At 36.1% G+C, this 21,123-nt stretch overlaps 1 protein-coding gene across 3 annotated transcripts in view; it reads left to right on the forward strand.

Moving 5' to 3' along the window:
* LOC149542687 (uncharacterized) overlaps positions 1–21,123 on the forward strand; it is a 79,044-nt gene that overhangs the window by 42,504 nt on the left and 15,417 nt on the right. Inside the window, exon 2 of one of the 3 annotated variants that reach the window (XM_089797568.1) lies at positions 11,417–11,495. In XM_089797568.1, the coding sequence (XP_089653694.1) occupies positions 11,417–11,495 (79 nt within the window). Of the gene's footprint in view, positions 1–11,411; positions 11,505–21,123 lie in introns of all 3 variants that reach the window. The other 2 variants (XM_089797567.1, XM_089797569.1) reach the window with 2 other exon arrangements.

Raw genomic sequence — 21,123 nt, forward strand, 5'->3', positions numbered from 1 at the left:
TTCATATAAGATCCATTTTTCAAACTCTCTCCAAGATGAGATACTTTGTGTATGTAATGATTCATATGCTTGCCTCGCATTGTCCTTTACTGTCCTGACAAATAACTTCATCCACTGAGCCTCTACAGAAATTTCATAGTCTTCTATGAATGTGTAAAACACATCCAAATGTTGAAGTGTTGATTCATCCCATTCTCCATGGAACTTTGGTACAAGTTGTGAAAGCTCAGGGTATAACTTGTTGCTCTTGCAATCAAATTTCCTAAGATCCAATGATTTGATGTGATCTAGAATGAAAGGTTTCCTTTCAAACGATTGATACATTTGCAAAAACTATCTACGATTTCCTTCTGAGTCTTCTCCCTCAATAGAGCTACCAATTGAAAACTTATTGAATAGAGTCACCACCTCTTTCAAGGAATGTGTTGATCTTTCGGGTTCTTACTTCCAACATAGTACGCTTCCAAACAAACTAATAGAACTACTTCCTAATTTTGGTCTACGAAATCTGAAACTTTGGGTAACTTCACAATACTTATTGTGAGCAACCCTCTCCAACGGAGTCGCCAATCTGTTGGTTCCCAAAACTGCACATTGCAAATCCAAGAGCTTGTCACTTCTCCGATAGGATTCCACAATCAATTCTGACCAACGAACGAGAATCACCTTGATTCCCTTGCACTTTAGGCTCTGCTACACCTAGGCGGGTAGACCTTCACCTCAAACAGTGGCTGCCTGGTTCAAGGCTTTTCTATAATGAATTTAAGCTCTGGCAAGATCTTTGAACTTGATTAATATAGAGCTATATGATAGTTTGAAATGAATGTTTTGTATAAGGTTTTTAACAATGGGTTTGAGGTTTGTAAGAACGTTATAGATTTTTTGACTTCAAATATAAATCAAATACTACAATGAAGATTATAGCGTACAACTTTATAATGTTCTATGCACATAAACTATAAACAGTTTAATAATCAAGATGCGACAGATCAAATATATATACACAATTCTAAACTAGTCTAGATTGCGCTTTAACTCATAAGGTCGGGGAGACAGGTTGAACACAGATTTAGAAACAATTAAATATTTCACAATATTTGTGATATCGAGTTTAAAATGCCATAGATGACCTTATCCACTTATCTAACATAAATTGTTTAGAAAATTTAAAAAAATGATTATAAAGGATGAATCGACTTTAGTTTAAATCTCCATGCCTTTTAAATAAACAAAAAGCAAAAAGAACTTTTATTAATCATTAAAATATAATGCTTGGATTTTATATTACAAAGTCATATTTAAAACTCCTTACCCCTCTGTACAAATGAATATGAAATTATCAATGTCCCCTGTTTCTTCTTGAGTATCTCCCTATTTATATTTTAATGATATGGGGATGTGACTTTTCAAAGTGAAGAGTCATATTATTAAAATGAATAATCACACCCTTTTGAGAATAAATCCTTTTAGTTTAATGGAAACTTGGGCTTGATGTCTTTATTGGGCTTCATAATTTTTTTTATCAAATTTCATATCTATTGTGTATACCAATGCTTTTTGCAGCTAGAGAGTTTATAATTGCCGGATACCCAACATAGATGAATATTCTTGCTTGGCTGATTTCTTATATTCTTGTAATCTCTATTTTGTCCATGACTAAATAGGCTCTACGATTTGAATTATTATTTTTTGATCAATCTTCAATTGTTACGTCGTGAACTCTATTGATGCTTTTGAATTAATTTCAAACTTACCCGTGACCCATCATTGACTGAGCAGTATGAACATATTATTTTCAATTTCCATTGATGTTCATCTTTCTTATAGCAGGTGATTGCTTCGTTCTTCAACTTTAATAGTCACAGCTCGGATAGGGTAAGTCTCACAATGCTCCTCTGCCATTCCATCCTTTCTTTGCTATCCGGTGATGTCTTCTAACGTTATGGTGAACCTTTGTTCAAAGCTGTTCCTGATGCCATAGGAAGATTTATTGATATTTGATGGGTGCAATTTTCGTATTTTGCCGCCTTTGACTCCATCACACAAACACTTTGGAGTAGTTGACTTATTATGAACCTGAATGTCACAAATTAATATATCTGCAGATTCTGAATTCAGTCAACTCTTTACAAGATATAGTTGATAGCGATTTTTAGAACATGAAAGCCACCTATTATGTTCTCATATGTTTAGAAAAGAGACCCTAAACATATCATGTCATCGACACGGGTATCTATAGATAGCAATTATTGAATTTGGAGACCATTTGACCATATATGTTCCTATAGTAGGCTTTAGATTCATGTCATAGCAGTCACTTCTTCTAGCTTGCTATAGCATCCGTAACCATCAAGAGTATGCAGACTCTTTGGCTATCATCGAATACCCCTTTGTCCTGGTCTCTTTGAAGAGTATTATTACTAGTGAAACACGAGGACGTGTCCTCTAGCCAAAACTAGGCCGCAATTGGGATGGGGATGCACCCAAGATAGGGGGACGTTGTCTCAGCGTCTCGGGTGGTGCCACTTGGAGCGCCACCTCTGTCGGAGATGGCGAGATCTCCCCGTGTCCCCTTGTGGGTGCGGGGGGACGCCTGGACGTCTCCCGCGACAACAAGATGGAGAAAATTAAAAAATATAAAATATAAAATTGGACACATTGATAGTTCTAGTGGTAGTGAGTTTCAACTTCTAGGGGATGATCATTGATCATTCATTTGGTATTTTGATTTGGACTCTTGGAGACTTGTAGTTTTTGTTTGCATTATATACTTATTTTGGTATCATGATTCATGGAACATGATACTTATTGTAATCATCTTTATGTCATGACCAAATGAGTCATGATTAGATAGTAGATACTCATACTATTGATTTGATATATATTATAAATTTAAAATTATATAATTTGACACTCTTTCATTTGTTGATGTTCAATGTTTATTATTTAATCATGAATCATGATGTTTCAATTCAAAACTTCAATGCAATGTTCAATGTTTAAGTTTTTTAAATCTTTATATCTTATTTTGTAGTACATCTTTTCATAACTAGTATTTTAAGTACCATATGTATAGTATATACACCCTTGCTCCCCGCACTACCTCGCTGTCTCCCCCCGCCGTCCCCAAATCAAGGCCCCTTTGTCCCCTTGTCTCGGAAACTTGCTCCCTTGTCCCGCCGTCCCGTAGGGTAGTGTAACTATGAATATTACACAACTTCTGTGTAGTAGGAGAGCAGTCTTAGTTCGTTCAGATTTGTGCATCATTTATGTCTGACGATCTTTAAAGGATCAACTTTTGTATGTACTTTTATTCTCTACCTATTCATGATAGCTTTAATTTGTTTGACTAATGACATTCTCCATTTTGATGTTGTCTTTAGTGCCTGCTAATAACAATTCTTTAAGCTTGCTTGGTCATTCGCTAGTCAATTTCTTTGAGCTTTATTGCTGCTATATAATGCTGAAATACTGTCATTGCATCACTTGTCTCATTGTTGTATAAGCCTTTGTTGTTCTTTATTCGTCTTTGTCCACTGTTTAACTCAATTGTTTGAAAATCTTAGTAGCTTGGAGAGAACAAAACTATTACTTCATTGTCTTGCCCTTGATGGTCAATATTGAAGTTTATTCAATACATAACACTTCAACAGCTTTTGATAGCTCACTCAAACTTTCATAGTGCTCTCTTCCTCATATGAATAGTTGGTATATGATATGTAAGCTCTTGTGAAAAAATGGAGTCTCAAAAATTAAGGCTCCATCACCTGACAAGAAGAGTGGTTTAGGATGTTGTTTTAGCTTGGTTTCAACAATGATATCTTGGTGCAGCAGGAAATGATCTTGTGTTGCCCAGAAAGCTGCCAAAGCAGAATATGCTACAGCTTGTGTGGTTTCGAAAATTACTTCTTGGTTTATTTGGACAGCTTTTTGAACCTACTATAATCATGTGTTAAAACGTCTGACCCGCCTACTTTACTTGATGCAATATTAAGAGCATGTAACATGGAGCATATCATCAAGAGGATGTATCTAGGGAGAACTTGGGAGAAAGAAGTTCTATTTCCAGTGCAGGGAATCATGGACAATGGGACATAGATTCCTTGGGAAGGGGAAGTTAAATTATGATGAGATGATCTTTGATTAGGAATGAACTATAGATCAATTTTATTTGGTAAAGTATCAAGATCAACAATTGGATCTCAAGGATAAAGGTACTTCACTTTTGGTGCATCAAGTATAATCCCTTTAGGTTCTAGGGAATTTTGTGTCGACGTAGAGTTAGTACTTTTTGATGATTGTGCTATTCATAATTACATTGGCAAGGGCTTAGTGGTGAAAGGGATCTACATGGACATATTTGAAGGCTTTTGTGTAGTAGTAGTTGATGGATTTACCATCCCTTGTAAGAAGAAGACTAGTAATCTCAACTTCCTCATTTGTGAGCACATCATTTGTGCTGGTTATTATGTCTGGATTAGGTGGGACTGGCATGATAGTTGGATTTTTAATGGTTATATATTTTTGGTGGAAGCTTTCAAAATTATTAGACCGTGGAGTTTAGTTTTGAGCATGAGGGAAATAGGTGATATTGAAGAGAATTCCACACACTACCTCATCAAAGGACAGCTAGAAGAACATAAGCTATTAACACCAAATTTCTCATCATAGCTTTGGGTAAGCAAGTAAATTTTCATTTGTATGTCACAAGAGGTGTGTTTGTTGAGGATGCTAGTGGTTTATCATAAAACAAGCACAAGACAACAAACTTCCATGTGATGATGCTTATTAATCAAGGCATCTAGAAATGAAAATAAAAATTATTAATGGGAGCTTGTGAGAGTATATTGAGTGATGTAGTAGAAAGAGAGAAGAATGAATTCTATGGGATTTTTTGCATATTTGGAAACGATGGCTGCAATTTTAATGAGATGTTCGAAGGAGGTTTCATTTGATAGTGTCATACAATAGAGCATATCTAGCAAGAAGACTCACAAATCTTCTAGGCTTATATGGGATCCCAAAATCTCAACGATTCATTTTGAGGATTAATTAATAGTGGAGTGGCGTTTGCTTGAGGCAACTTTGGGAGGGGACTATAATGTCCCTTTTTTGGCCTCAGTAAGCGGGAAGGAGATATTCAATCAATTAATAGAGTTGGCTTGACTTCAATTAATTATTATTATGAATATTATATTAAAATGACTTTGGACTCGAGATCGAAAATCAAATAATATAAGAGTCCCATTTGTGGAGGGAAATTATTTATTATTTGAAAGTGAATTTTCTAGAAAGTTCCCTGAGGACTATACAGAGAGGATAAAGGAACTGATTTGGGCATTTTGTGCATTTTATAGTTCTTGAAACCCTAGTAGTGGAGTTTAGTAGATTTCTACCACCGCAAGATGGAAATTCTCAGATGAATGTTGGTTATGATGGTGCAATATTCTTCCCTATTCAATTGCAGAGGTGGGTTCATTTAGGGTTCACGTTTGGAGAAAATTGAATTTTCCAGAATTTTAGAGCTCAAAAGTATTTTGTGTGTGGGAGACAATGTACAAATTTAATTATTGTATTTTATTTGTGCTGTTTCGTCACTCACTTTACCTATTGGAAGCCTAACAATGACAATTAAAGTTTTAAAAATATATTGTAGCTAGGAATAGGTCTCTAACAACACCTATCAACTTTAACCCATTTAAAATTCCAAGCCAAAGCCAAGTTGGAATTGCATCCGTTGGGAAGAGTTAATTCGCAATAGGACTCTCTATTGTAATCAACCTGCCTTTTTCAGCATGACACTAGCCTAGGAAGAGACAACAATATTTTAAGGAGAGGTTGATGCATAATTTGTAGACAAGAGAGTCTTGCTAAGTATCAATGCAACTTTGTCGGCTGAATAATTCCTACAACTTCCCTTCCAAAGGAATTTCCACCCTCCAACAAGTTGTCGTACACTTTTGAGAAAGCAAAAGGGGTTATACATCTTATGGGGATTAAAAGATCCATTTTTGAGGAATTCCACTTTTCGTATAAGTCTATGAAAAGATCAGCCCTAAAGTTTGAAAGGGCCGCCCTAGGAAAACCCTAATTAGAGTTGTTACAACAGCCGCTTACATTTAATGTCATCCAATAGGAAAATTACATTGCTTTTAATACATATCCTTTTAAGGATAAGTCAAGGAGAAAATTCATTGTTGTATTTCATTTAATGCTTTCTACATGTCAACCTTTAGGTGGATTTAATTGGATGAACATAGACACATAGAAATGGAATAACTTTATTGGTTTGAGATGAGTAGGTGCCACCTCAGCGTATACATCCTTTCCCTTGATTCACCAAGAAAAGATATCTCTTGATACTCAACATTTCTAACTTTGATTAACTCTTCTGAGACTATCCCCTTGGTCAATGATTGTGATGGCTCATTTTCCCCAACTGCTTCATCTTCGTGAATGTTCATCCTCTTCGTTTTGGATATTTTTTCCTTGAGTTTATTTTTGAAGTTATCTTTGTCTTGATAACTTGCCTTGATTCTTCCTAATGTCTTACTTGTTAACCTTCATTTTGTTGAGTCCTTCCAATTGATCTTGGATTTCCAAAGGAATTTCAAGCTTGTGATCATCTTCTCCATTTGTAAACTTGTTCGTCCCACGCAATCAACCCTGCAAAAGAATGAGAAACATTTTGGAACAAAATTGTGAACAAGAAAATTAAAGTGTAAAATATTTTTATGACTTAAGATTAGGAATTTAGATTTTTCAAATTAAGGATTTGGATTTCTTAGACCTAGATCAGGATTTGGACTAATCTGATTCTGTCCCTCTCAATCTGGAAATTGAATCTGGGAACCCTTGTGCAATGCTGATGCAAGTCTGGAAATGATTTGTTCTTCTGATTTATTTTTTCTTGAATCTGTTAGCAATAACACTGTAGTGCTTACAACTGAGAGGGGGAGGGGGTGAATCAGTTATGGGTGAACTTGATGCTTTAAACAATTTACCAACATAAGAAGTTAGCATTAAAAGATACACATTAATGCACATAAGATAGCAACACCATAACACAACACTAGATATTTCTATGTGGAAACTATGGTGGGGATCAATACCACTAGATAATGTACTTGCACATAAACCCTGTTAAAGCTAGAAAGGGAATGCACATGCATCCATGCATACTGCCTAAAGCCCACTGTTAAAGAATACTGAAGGGCAACAACCCCAAGATTATAACAAGGGCAACAACCATGAGATAGACTACAATCCATTGTGGAAATGATCCACTGAGTTATGCATTGATTGATAGCTTCTTTGATATGCAAATACAACTCCAATGAGAGTACACCAACTTTGTCTCGATAGATTCCACTCATACCTCTTCTCTCAATTTCTGATATGACATGCTTGTTAGAAAGTAAAGTCCACCTAGATAATTGAGAGATGGGGGGTGATGCAATTGAAACAACTCTCAATATCCTTATTAATTCCAAAGCCTGTAAACAGTTGATGCAACAACCATAGAAAGATCACCATACACAATAACAACATATATGTTAACTAGGGAAACCCTTGATAAGAGGGAAAACCCCAGTGGGAATGGTACCCACAAAATAATGTATTAATATAAATGTTCCTTGTAAGAGGATGGACCTTGTTAGGAGTCAATGAAATACATTTAGTACATATCAATCCCTATTAGGAGACTTTGAATCCCTGTTAGGAGATTCCAACCTTTCTAGGAGTTGTAGAAGGCGGAAGGACCCACTGTCCAAACAACTTCGGGGCAAGACCATCGAACTCATTGTCCAATTGGCCTTAGTACTATCCTTGTCAGAATAATACCAGTTTACAACTGTCCAACAACAAATTCTTGTCAAATATAGTCATTTTGTTCGCTCACCAGGCCTCATTGCACCAAACATCTTTGATCAAAAGATATTCACTATTAGGCTCACTGGATCTCACATACAAGTTCACATACTCGCATTACACAAAAACCACCATACCACATTCTACCACAAGGAAAACATCTTTCCTTTATACCAAGTCCAAAAACAAATTATTGAGTTGGCCTTGAGGCTTTCCCAATTTACAATAATAATATAGGACGAACTTAAAATATTACATTTACACGTTACATCACATCTTTACACTTTTCACAATTACAAACAACTATCGGCTCACATTCTTCATAACTCTTCACTTGATGCTCATATGGATGTGCGCATTTGACCACTGCATCTTCATCATGTCTTCTACCTCTGTCCAAGTCCACATGACTAGATTCCATCTCTGTTAGGAGATACAATCCAAACAACAGTAATTAGTACACAGGGACTCTGTCTGAATGCTGCCTTTACTAAATCTTCAATAACTCTGTACTGTCTTCATATTTCCGTACGAGATCTTGACTATAGCATCGCAACACTCTGTAGGACATTATCCAAACTCTGCATAAGCTCAACTTCATTCCTAGAGCCTCATGAAACCAAACTCTGTCTGCTGAACCGCGAGTCTTCACAGAATAAGCAGTATGTTCACATGAATGACAAACTCTGACATGAATGCAACACAAAACCTCTGTATCATGTCTCCAACAATGCTAGGATACTCCCGCATATGAATACCATCAGCATTCATGATTAACAATGCACGCACACCTTTGCATCTTATACACTTATCACATCTTGGTTGCATTTACATGAATGATTTCATCTTTATATACATTACACAAAATAAACAAGGTCAGCCTTAATCATCACCTGAATTACAATAATCAATGCTATCCAAGACATATCGATTAAGACATAGCTAGGACCTAAACAAATAATCTCCAGCATGCCACAATCCATGCTCAAGATAAAAACAGCACACTATCACCAAGTGGCCAAGAATACTTCAACACGCATCCCAAAATCTTCTGAATCTCATCACATAGCTCAGCTAGGACCCAAACAAATAATCTCCAGCATGCCACAATCCTTTAGTCAGGCTCATCTTCTCAAGATCAAGATAAAAAATAACATGCTACATCACCAAGTTGGCCAAGAACACTTCGAAATGATCGTTAAATCTTCTGAATCTGATCACATAGGTCAATGCAATCCAGCAACAAGAATAGGACATCATTAAGAAACAACAAAAAGCATCTTGAAATACCACATCAGTAACAATATCTCTGCTTAGAATCCACGAACAACTCTGCACTGTTTATCACGAGCATCTCATAACAACCTATGTCATTAAGGAAAAGTAAATTAGCAGTCTCCAAAGAATGAACCTCTCCAGCTGAGGACACACATCTAAGTTCTAAACACACCACCAGGCTAGAAACATAAAATATTGCATTACTGATCCAAAAACTGCAACACTGTCATTACTAGAATAATCAGAAAAGGCTAGGAACCAGTCTGTGATCAACACACTGTAGCCCACTCAAATCATAATATCAACCTCTGCAATCCAACAATGATCATCTACAAACATCTGTGCAACCATGTATAACTGCGCAAGATCTGATACATAATACAGAAACCATAGTGATTCAATCTCTACACTGAACAAACTAAGGACACTGCAAGGAAAAAGAGATATGTTGACATTAATCATAAAACATTAATGCGCTATCAGCACATATAATGCAATCTCCCACAACAATCCTAACAGAATCTGACAGTATTGAAGACTGCTGGAAATTTTTCCATGAATCTGATCTTAATTGCCTTAGACTTTATTTGTATGTTGCCTCCATGATCTTAATTCTGGGAATACATTGTTGATTTGAGCTCAGTTCACCTTGATATGATTTCAAGCCCCAGGTTTGGCAAATTTGCTATTGTTAATTTTGCTTTCCAATGTCTGATTTCACACTTGAATGGGGATTTTGCATTCATCTGGTTTGAATCACTTTGAATTTGCTCTCTTCAGTCTTATTTGAATTCTCCCTTTTAGCTGGGAGACTGGTTTGGTCTGATTTTGCTTTCTGTGAGGAATTCGCTCTTCTAGTTGCCCTCCTGCTCTGATGTGAATTGCCTTCTCCCTTATGATTTTTCACTCTTAGCAAAATCACCTTTTGATTGATCAAAATTGCCTTGATTTCTGACATAGGTTTGCTTAAGTCTGGAATTCACCTTTTCTGTGTTGTGGATTAACATTGCAGATAATGACCTTTTAATCCTTGTTTTTTATGCCTTCATGCAACACTTGATACTTGACAAGGGGGTCAGCCTACATCCTATGTTTTTTTATTCCCCTTCAGCACTTTTTGCAATTCCAGCTATGTTGGTCAAGAGGTAATCATTTCTTTTTTCTGGCCTCAAACCTAGGTTGCCCAGCTTTATTTGCATGCAAGTTGGTCCTATGTTTGTTGAAATTCACCTTACTAGGACGTTATAAATATAAGTTAAGGCGCTTAGCTTAAAACCCAATTCAATTTGCACTTAAGACAATTTTGCTATAATTAATTTTGTTCTACTTTTCAAATTCTGATTTCCATTCTTTTTTGGGCACAAAGTCAAACCCTATAAGGATAAATAACTAATTAGAATTTCATAATGTGAAGGGGTTTCACATAGCTTTTGATAAGAATCCCACATATCCTAAGGATTTCTTGGACATCTCAAACGTGCTTTCTACTCTGGAGATTTGAAATCAGACTGACTTAAACCCTTGGAATTCCTAACCTTCTTCAGGATTTTGACCTGTAAAATGGGAGTTTCTTCACACCTATCATTCATTCAAGTGCTCAACCTATGACTTGACCTCAAATTTCTAAGCTTCTTTCATGAAAACCCAATTTCTCACACTTATCCACACTCAAACTCTTGATTCTAAGATTGGAGACTTCAAAATTGTTGCCAAGCTGATTTACCAAGGCAAAAACACTAGAGCACTTAGCAAAAAGTGGGGGTCCCCATTTGGAATGGTGCATGGATATTTACAATACAATACTAACAAGATAGGGGCCAGAATGATGATGGCATTATCAAGAAATGCTTGAGGTAGCTCAAGAAAAAGGGTGACACCTTGTGGGGCACTGTGTTATAATAGTTAACAGTTTAAACTATGGTATGGTACTCTATTTAATAATTTTCTTCCTTAAGTGGAAGATGTGGTTTTGCATTTGATCTTCAGTGTATAGTATCGTGTTTCCTGCATCATTTTTAAAAGCACGTACCAAATTTAATTTATTCTCTTTTCAAAATTTTATTATTATTGGGTATCAAATAATTTAATTTGACATGAGAATTTGATGGAACACAAAATATATCAAGCTTAAAATTGGCTGTCTTAAAAATGGGTGGGATTCCTCAAATCCATTTTGTAAAGTCTCGTCTTTTTCTTGAGCACAATAACATGACCCTATTTCATCAAATATAAGATTTTCTAGCTCAAATTCCTTGGTGCAGAGTAGGCTGCAAGGTATGGAGATCTTGATGATATGAAAGATCTGGCATCACAAGGAATTCCTCTTAGCTCACATGATTCTCAAGGTCGTACAGGTATTTTTTTTTCCTTTCAGCCTGGCAAATAGAAGAATTCAAGCATTCAGAGAGGTGATAATCCTTTTGCTATGTTAAGTGACTGACAACAATCTTATGGTTTCTACAATCCACAAAAAGATTTGCATAGCTGTAAGATTTAGGTGTTTTGATACCGTCCTAGAGAATGTGTTTTGGTACCATGCCAAAGTGAATTATACAACAGAAATAGAATATACTTTGTAGACGAATTTGGGATTTTTAAAAATTTCTAAAATGTTCAAAGCATTTACATACTCAAAAATTAAAAATGATGAACAGCAAGCATTTAAATCTAAATTTAGTATATCCTACATAGGCCAACTACCTGCCACTAAAATGGGCCACCTTATTATTGTGAAAAAAACCATATGACAAAGGTGTACATAATGACAAATTCAATGTGTGAATCCAACATTTTTATTAACAATCTTGAGAATTATGTAATGAATTTTTAAAACAGAGTTTCCCACACTATTTGGAAGTGTTAAGGACCCATGCTTGTAATTTCAGAGACATTGGGTATATTTGTCAGTTTTAGAGCAGCACACAAAGATTGTTGTTTTACTAATTCAAGATATACATTTTATAGGAAAATATCACTGAGAAGTTTTCCCTAAATTGTTTGTGTAGTTTTATTGAATCCTACAATTATGGAGTTGTTAAAACAAGTTGTAGCAGACAAATAAAAAGCTGAGCACTGACAATAATTTCCAGCATTCCCCACCATGAAGTGCCTTTCGGCTGCAGTAAGATCAACTCTTCTAGCTCATGACCTTGATTCAAACGACGGGAACCTCTTGAGTGTTATCAACCTCTCATGGTTTTCACACAGGTTTATCACAATCCTGGACATGAATAGGAACACACTCATTTGTTTGCCTTATATTGTTTTCAATGTAATGTCACCTTTCTAGAATAGAATTTAATAATAAATAAAAATAAATAAATAAATAAAAATAAAAATTAACTTTATATTATAAGCAATGCTATTCTTTTCACTCATAGTTTTCTTGATATTAATATTGCTATGTACACTAAGGCATGCATTTGTAATAATGTAATGATGCAGATTCAAGTACAAGCTAACAAGGTGGCCTTGGAGGTGGCCCACTTGCAATAGTTGCTTAAGGGCAATGCCCCTTGTACTGTTGCTAGGGTACCTCTAGATGTCTCGGTTGATACCTCGATGCCTAGGGGCTGCTGTCAGAGGTGCAACTCTTCAAGCCACCGCTCGCATACTTCGCGTTCCTAGCTTCTCGCCACCACTCTCCAAGTGGTGGTGATGATGGATGGAGGCGCCTCTTGGTTTCCTCGCCCTGTGGTGGCACTGACTAGTCCTCGGCTCTTCCTGCTGGCGCTTGGTGAGTGGTATTTGGAAATGGCCTTTTCGCTTGGAATTGGCTATTTCACCTCCGTGGCCAGATCTGAAGGATGTTGGCTAGCCACTGAGGCTGCTAATGCTGCTGGATTGTTCCCAGTCCACCTCCCAATCCCAAAGATGATTGGGGATTCCATGATCGCGATGAGCCACCTCCCTCAGTAGGCACTGCTTTAGCCGCCTGAGGGTTGCTTTATATGTTTTTTTGATGAATAGTTTATGATTCCGGGTTCGGCCGTGTGAACTCTTGCGGGGTGATCTTGTATCCCTTGGCCCTTTTTTGTGAATTGTAATCTTAGTATTTTATTTATTAATAGAAAAAGACTATGCATCAAAAAAAAAATTTAATTTTATACAATATCGTAGGATATAATATAATATAATATATTAATATATAATGTATTTGTTAATATAATGTTATGTATTAGTAAATGATTAAATATAATTAATAAAATCAATTGTTAATATTAAAAATCAATATAATATCAATTCTTTTTTTTTTTTGATCAGTAAACGGCCGAAGCCTAGATTAATTATTATTATTTATTGTAACTAATTATTTTTATTTGTCAAGCAAATTCAAACCCAAGACCTCCCACATGAGAGGCTCACAAGTTACCATTGTGTTGTAGGCTCTTGCCTAATATAATATCAATTCTTAATGCCTATAATATACCCTTCAATAAAAATAACAAATCTAAAAAAATATACATTAAAGCTTTCAACATACTATATTTTAATATAAATTAGTACAAATGTATATTAAGAGAACATATTATACCAAGACCGAAATGCAAGTAATGTATGCCTGAAGTAGTTGTCTTGAAGATATGGGGATATATGAAGAGATGCATTAGTTGAACACATGATTTGCAAGAGACATGATCCTCCTGTCCGACAGAAGGGGTATATATAGGTATATTTTTCAACAATACTCTATTTTACCTTGTGCGTGGTTTTGGCGTGAATTCATCCTGAGCCTTTACTAACTATCGAAGGATTGACGGTTGAAGAATTCAGTGATGAATCCAAGAGCGTGGGTTTCTTGAGATATAATTTGCAGATATACATAATTGTACTTCCCGTGCCTGTGTGCATACACATTCCTCTATAGCGTTCTCTTGCATATGGTTGAGACATTGCTTGGTGCGGTTTCATTTGAGACACTATTGCAGAAACAAACTTAGGGAGAGTAATATATAGATATATAGAGTCTTCAGCTGCAATACTGAGAGACAGTGGTGATTATATATAGTGTATTAGCTATTCCATTGAGGTATCATTGGTGGAGATTGGAAAACCTGAAAATTAATTAATTTATTGCCCATAAATATGATTTCCCACCCTGCAATCTCTGCCAATGTAATTTGAGAGGTAGGCAGAACCTCAGGAAAAGCGTAAGCCCTCAAAATCCAAGCTACTTGTTTCTAGTAACTCACGCCAGGAAGCAAGGAATGTCCTCAAACGGTTTGGCCACTCAAACAAATTGATGACAGCAGCATCATTATCAAAAATATTCATAAATGATTCTTCGAGAACCTTGTAATCCATCATTAATGCCAATACAACTGGGTTGCTATGACCTGCATAAGTGTTTGGCCCAACAGAAAAATTAAACAGCAGCAATTTCCCTTGTAAATTAGTTCATCTTGGTTAGAAGACTCCTTTGATTCAATATCCAGAATAGTGGAATCAAAACTCCACCTTAGTTGACTCCAACTTATGGTTATGATGTGTCTTGTCAAGCTGTACGACCAGGTGAGGGCTCCTACAAGCCCCACAAAAACACACCAAAATCCTTTTCAAATTTATCACCAAACATTGTCAAAACTTCTTGAAATTTAGTATTATTCTTGTCTAAAAAAAACTGAACTATAATGTCCCCTTCTGCTTGATGATTAAAACATGATGATTTTTTCTAACATCTGTTCCCGGAGGTTAGAAAACTAAAATGGATAATAAGGGAATATGGATATTTAAGTATATGGAGCAAAAAGCTTAAGATATAAGCTTTTACACTTAATTATTCATTTATATTTTTATCAGGGGCCAATTCAAATGAGCACTTAGTTTTCTTAGGCAATGTGGACATGGTGGGCATTTAAAATTAATAAAAGACAAATAATATTGGTAATGTTGCCTGAGTTGAAGACCTTGGAGGAAATCACAACTTTTTGAGTGTTATAAAGGAAGTCGATGGAAAATATTTTTAATTCTTTGGATGATGAAATTTTTTCATTGCATGTTTTTTATAAGGGAAGCCTTCCAAGATTCAAACCTTTGCAAGATCTCTTCTGGATGCAACCCCAGAAGTCTCAGAAGAAGTTTTATAGCGATCACGGCCTTCAATTTACAGGCGGTGTCATATGGTAGTGGCAAATTTTATAAGGAAAAGGCATTGGGATATGTATGAACCTGTCTGAAGAAAACAACAAGTTTATGAGACACAACCACTATCTGAAGCAACACGCCAACACTTAGGATTAAATTTGTAGAAATCGAGATTTCTACAAATCTCAATTTAGCCAAATAAAGGTTTTACAAATCTTGAAAATGATTTTTGCAATTTTAGTAGAACCATTTGGTTCATCTGGAAGATGAGTGGGATGATTACATTTCTGTATTTGATTCTTCAAATTAGAATTGGAAGATTACAAATAAGACTGCATAAATGAGGTCTCTATTGAGACATTCTCAACGATCGCCCCCTCACACCTCTGTACCGCTTCTCAGTTGACATAGAACCACCAAGGTGGCTTCCTTTTGTGATCACTTGATTTGCACTTTTTCCCTCCTCCGATTGGTTCTTCAATTTGATGAGGTCAAGATCATCCTAGTTGAGAGACAACCAACACCAGAGACTAACTAGTCTTTTTAAAACATCATTTAAGTCCAATTCATTCAATGTCTTGCTCAAACCATCATCTCCAAATGAGGAATCCTCGAGAGTGATGCTGTAGTGATTGAGATGAAGCGAATTCGGTGTGGAGGTAGGAGGGGAAGCGGTGCACCGAAGTTGTGAATTTTCATGTTTGAAATGGATTTCAAACATATGGCCAAACAAAGGACAATCTCCTCGTCGAAGTTCCCATGTCTATGCGGGTGAAATACTCCTCACTGCCTTCAGTCATCCCCAACATCACCTCGCTCCCAAAATCATCAACTCTTTTCGTGCTCCACATTGGATATCGACTCAGTTTCTCCTCGATTTTTCGGTTTAGGGCCTCCACACGGCCGAACTCCCTTTCCATTCTTCCCTTGACTCAGTCCTCATATGTCGAGTTCATTTCTGCCATGAAATACTCTCTATGTAAGACTTGCGGACTCCATGGATTTCTCTTTCTTGCGGGCTTCCAATATGGAATCAAGCATTATGTTGCAGGCAGACTCCAAAACTAGTAACTTTTTATACTCCTCATAAAAGTGTAACTAGGTTTTGATTTTCAATTCCAGGTAGCTAGTGGGAAGTCCGCTAACCTGATTTTGAAGTAAAATTAGATTTTTGCAATTGTAATTCCATTTTGGAATTTTGGACACAAACGCAATATTTTCCAAATCCGGTACTGGCAAAAGCCAATTCTGGTCTAATTCCATGAACCAAACAGACCCGAAGGTTTAATAGCTTTATAATCTAGTTCGTAACATCTCAAAATTCTTTGTATCTTCCAATTTCTCCGAACAGTAATAACCTAGATGATGCCATTGGGTTAGCTCTTGATCTTGAGTTGACACCATAGTAACATGGAGACACGTCCCCCCCCCTTTTTGCCCAATGTCCTGGAGACTTGGACACACCAAGGACTTGGGGACCCCTTCCCCCTGTCCCCAGTGGCATCACTAGATTTCGCCACCTCCGCTGAGGATGGGGGACGACCCGATGTTGACTATTTGCCAATTTGACTATTTTTGTTCGATGTTTGATTTTCTAATTCCATCCAATGTTCGAGTATTTACTCTTTTAAATTGTTATATCTTATATTGCAATACATCTTTTCATAACTAGCATTTAAAGTACCATATGTATATATATACGCACCCCTTCCTATCCCCCGCCATCGTTTCCACACCATCCCCAAATTAAGGTCTCTCTGTCCCCCTGTCCCAGAAATTTGTCCCCCCGTTCCGCTGTCCCCTCGTCCCTTAGGGTGGTGTAACTATGGGTGACACCTTCTCAGCCACACAAGAACTTTAGGAATAAAAAATCAGACGATGAATCCAATGGGAAGGCACCTAACCAACCCAAGGCCACGTCTCCTAAGGTAGAACAAGAGTCAAATGAGTCAAGAAGGAGCCTTTGTTTTTCTTTTCCTTGCAGAAAACCTTGGCAACCAAGACATAGGTGTCTTGGTAAGGGTAAGACATATCATATTGAGTTGATATCTAATGTAGGCATCAATGAGGATAGTGAGCATGATGATGAGACACAAGGTAGCCTTGCGTTCCTATCTAGTGGTTCTAGAGATCATCTTCTAATGCTAAAACGGATTGTCAAAGGACAGGGAGTTATGTGCATGGTGGATAGAGGTGCTACATATAACTTTATTGACGAGGACTTTCTAGTCAAGGAAGGACTACAAGTATAGGACTTTCCCGAATTCAGCAATAAATTAGAAGATAGATCTAAAATCAGTTGCACAAGAAAAATACCAAGGTTGGCCATACAATCAGATGATTATACATTTAATGATGAGTACTACATGGTTGGTATTGGTGGGACCGAAATACTATTGGGAGTCCTATGATTGAAGTACCTTGGAAAACACATACAGGATTTCAAAAAAAATGGAGCTAGAGTTTACTCATGGAGGTTAACGAATTATGTTGAAGGCTACCAAAATGATAATCCAAAGGTTGTGGCAGCCAAGTGCATGTAAGCTTACCTTGATGATGAAAATACCATTGGGAGGAACCGGAGTAAATCAGATTATCCCAATTATGACAGAAGTAACATATCTCCTTAAACTCATGATATGGCAGCCTTGGTACACGGTGCCAACGGTGATATAAAATCTTCAGGTAATCATAGCTTGTGCTTAGCAATGTGATTTAATAAAGGTATACATTCAAACTACTCATTGTTAGCAAAAGAATAGCACCATCATTTGATATCTGACTTTATGGATACTCGTGGAATCATATGTGATCAATGTTTTTTTAAGGAGAAGGATTTGTAAATGTTATTACTAGCTCGCAGCTAGGTAATGATACTTGGGAGGATGGTTTGTTTTCATGGACAATAGATATTTGGTTAAAATTGGGTGATGTGATGAGATACTAATTCACCTTGTTCTACAATTTTAACATTTTAGTAGGGGACACGGGGATTGATTTGTTGAATGCATTGTCATGCATGCACCTTATTGAGTTGCTTCATAGTTTGTGGTGTTTAGACAATAATAACATAGTCGAACAGCTGATTGTTTTGCGATTGCTAGAGGACCAGCAATCCTTGGAAAGGGGGGACTTCAATGCCCTCCTAAACTTGATTAAACAAGATGAATTTTTCTAACTTCTCCTGTTCCGGGATGTTAGAAACTTAAAATGAATAATAAGGGAATATTGAGAATAATTGAGTATATGGAGAGAAAATCTTAATTTCTAATCTTTTACACTTACTTGTTCACTTTATATTTTTAAATGGGCCAATTCAAGCAAACAGTAGTCTATCCTGATTCCTAGAAGATGTGGACATGATGGACTGCTAAAATTAACACAAGACAAATAATATTGTTAATGTTGCCTAAGTCAAAGACCTTAATTGCTGCTTTTGAGGCTTATAAAGGAAGTCAATGGAAGTCATTCTCCATTCCTTGGATGATTGAATTTTCTGTCTGCATGTTTTATTAAGGAAAGCCTCTCAGGACACAAACCCTGTGCAAGATCTCATGCAACCCCAGAAGACTCCAAAGAAGTTTGACAATGATCAAGGTCTTCAATTTACAAACGGTGCCATAAGCTAGTGTTCAAATCTATAAGGAAAAGGTGTTGGGATATATAATAACCCATCTGAAGCAAAAAACAAAAAACAAGTTTACAAGACACCCAACTGCAATCTGAAGCAAAACACTAGCACTTGGGATTAAATTTCAATACTCAGAAGGGAGTCGGAACACATAATAAAGAAGTTGCAGCTTGCAATAGGTAACAATACAGTGAGCTAATCTAGTTTGTCATCAATTCTTTCAGTTCTATGATTTTAGGTTTAACAGCTTTATAATCTGGTATGTAACATCTCAAAATGCTCTGTATCTTCGAATTGCCGTGAACAGTAATAAATTAGATTTTTTTCAGGCCCTATGCAACTATATAATGTAATCAAGCTCTTGCAAAGAAGAAAATCTCGATGATTATAGTGTAAAGTTCAATTTTCCACATTCTGTGGCGAATTTGGTTTCATTAGAAATAAATTCATGATAATTCTTGTATTTTCCAGCAAGAAATTGCCAGTGAGAATTTTTTAAAACCAGCTAGGATGAATCTTCCACCATCAAAACTAGTGAATATTGACGAGTCTTCAATGTTTAATCCAACAACATCTTGATATATATGCTACTCTGAATAGTTGAAATGACAGCCAGAATCCTCCTTTTGTAGAGTTGGAGTGAAAAAGAGGAGTTCAAAATTCATAATAAATCTATTTTCCCTCAAGCCCTTTATAATTTTAAATTAACATGTCTAAGTCCTCATTTCCCCCTAGGTGTTCAACTTGGAAAAACAACTTATTGTCAAATTTAAACACAAAAGAACATTATTTGACATTAAGTTTTTACATCTTGTGTAATAATCTAAATAATCCACACCACTTTGTGTAAGGCACCTTAAGGCGACAAAAATTGAATGTGATAATGTTGAGAAGATACTGATGCTGAAGAAAGATGTTTGCGAAACAAGCACTTTCTGAAAATAACCATGTTCTCCAGAGTCCAAACAACATGGAGAACCCAACCCAAATGACCAAAGATTCTACAAAGAGTGTCACTGCAATTTTGAATGCCAATTGAACTTCAAACCACCACTGAATGCCTTGAAAATCTGAAATTGAGCTCTCCAAGAACATTGGAGCTCTCTCAGCTGACAAATAAACTAGCAAAAAACTCCAAAAACCTGCCAATGCTCACAAAACAAAAATGGCATAAAAATGGGGACACTACAGCTATGACCCTAGGATTGTTCAAACCCTTGTTATCAAGAGAAATACAAATTACTCAGATTTGATTTGATTGTCAAAGGAAGATCAAAGCGGCTGGTGGAATTTTTTTGAAGAATAAATGATTTTTTTATATCAAATGCCCCTCCTATGTTATTTGGAATATGTGAAAGCATAAAGACATTTTGATGAAGTCATTCATCCAAATGGTATTTAAAAAAGAATGTAAGCTAGATGATTGAATCAAAAAACTTAGGCCTTATAGAATAAGCTAAGTTGCCAGGTTGGGTGTGAAATAAGTGAATCTGGTACATGGGCGTGTGAGATTACTTTTAAGGGATTTGGGAGCGTATGCGTGCTTGTGTGTATATATACGTATTATATTTACCAAAAAAAAAGAGAAATATGCAGAATTGCAAAACTAAATCTATGTTGTTTCATTATGTATCCAAGATAAATTCTCTGTTCAACATATATGTATTTCGATAAAAATTCTCTGTATCTTTAATGAATTCCAATCATAACTCAGTCTTCATGCCACCAACAATTTTCCAAGAAATTAATTGCACATATCAATCTTGTGATAATGTCGCTCTCATAATGCAGGTATAGATTATTCTTTTTCACCAAAAATATTATTAATTCCCACCCCCACCCACTTCTCTCTTTTTCGAGTTTATAGGGCCTCCTCTAATAAAAGTTTCTTTTATCGCATGGTTATAAAAAAGTTACAAATGAGTTTGTAACTCCTAAGCTGATAGTGCCGGATCATTTCCATTGGATATTATTATCATTAAAATACTGAAAGATATAACAAATACGTAATTGAAAAGAACTGGACAAAGCATTATTGAACTTTCCACCACTGATATTTATTAAGATTAGTTGCTTATCCTGCCAAGAAAATAACAACTTCTGAACGCTTTCCTTTTGATTCTGCTTTAGCTAGTAACCAAGTTTTTTTGTTAAAAAATGCTCTTTTTAAAACTTTGATGATGCATTCATCCAAAGGGGTGTGACCTCTTTCAAAAAAGCTAAAATGGTATCAAAAATTCTTCCCAGGAATTTAACTT

The sequence above is a fragment of the Cupressus sempervirens genome, chromosome 8, assembly GCF_028749045.1.
Source record: "Cupressus sempervirens isolate cs-2001-9-10 chromosome 8, ASM2874904v1, whole genome shotgun sequence".
Classification (NCBI taxonomy): domain Eukaryota; kingdom Viridiplantae; phylum Streptophyta; class Pinopsida; order Cupressales; family Cupressaceae; genus Cupressus; species Cupressus sempervirens.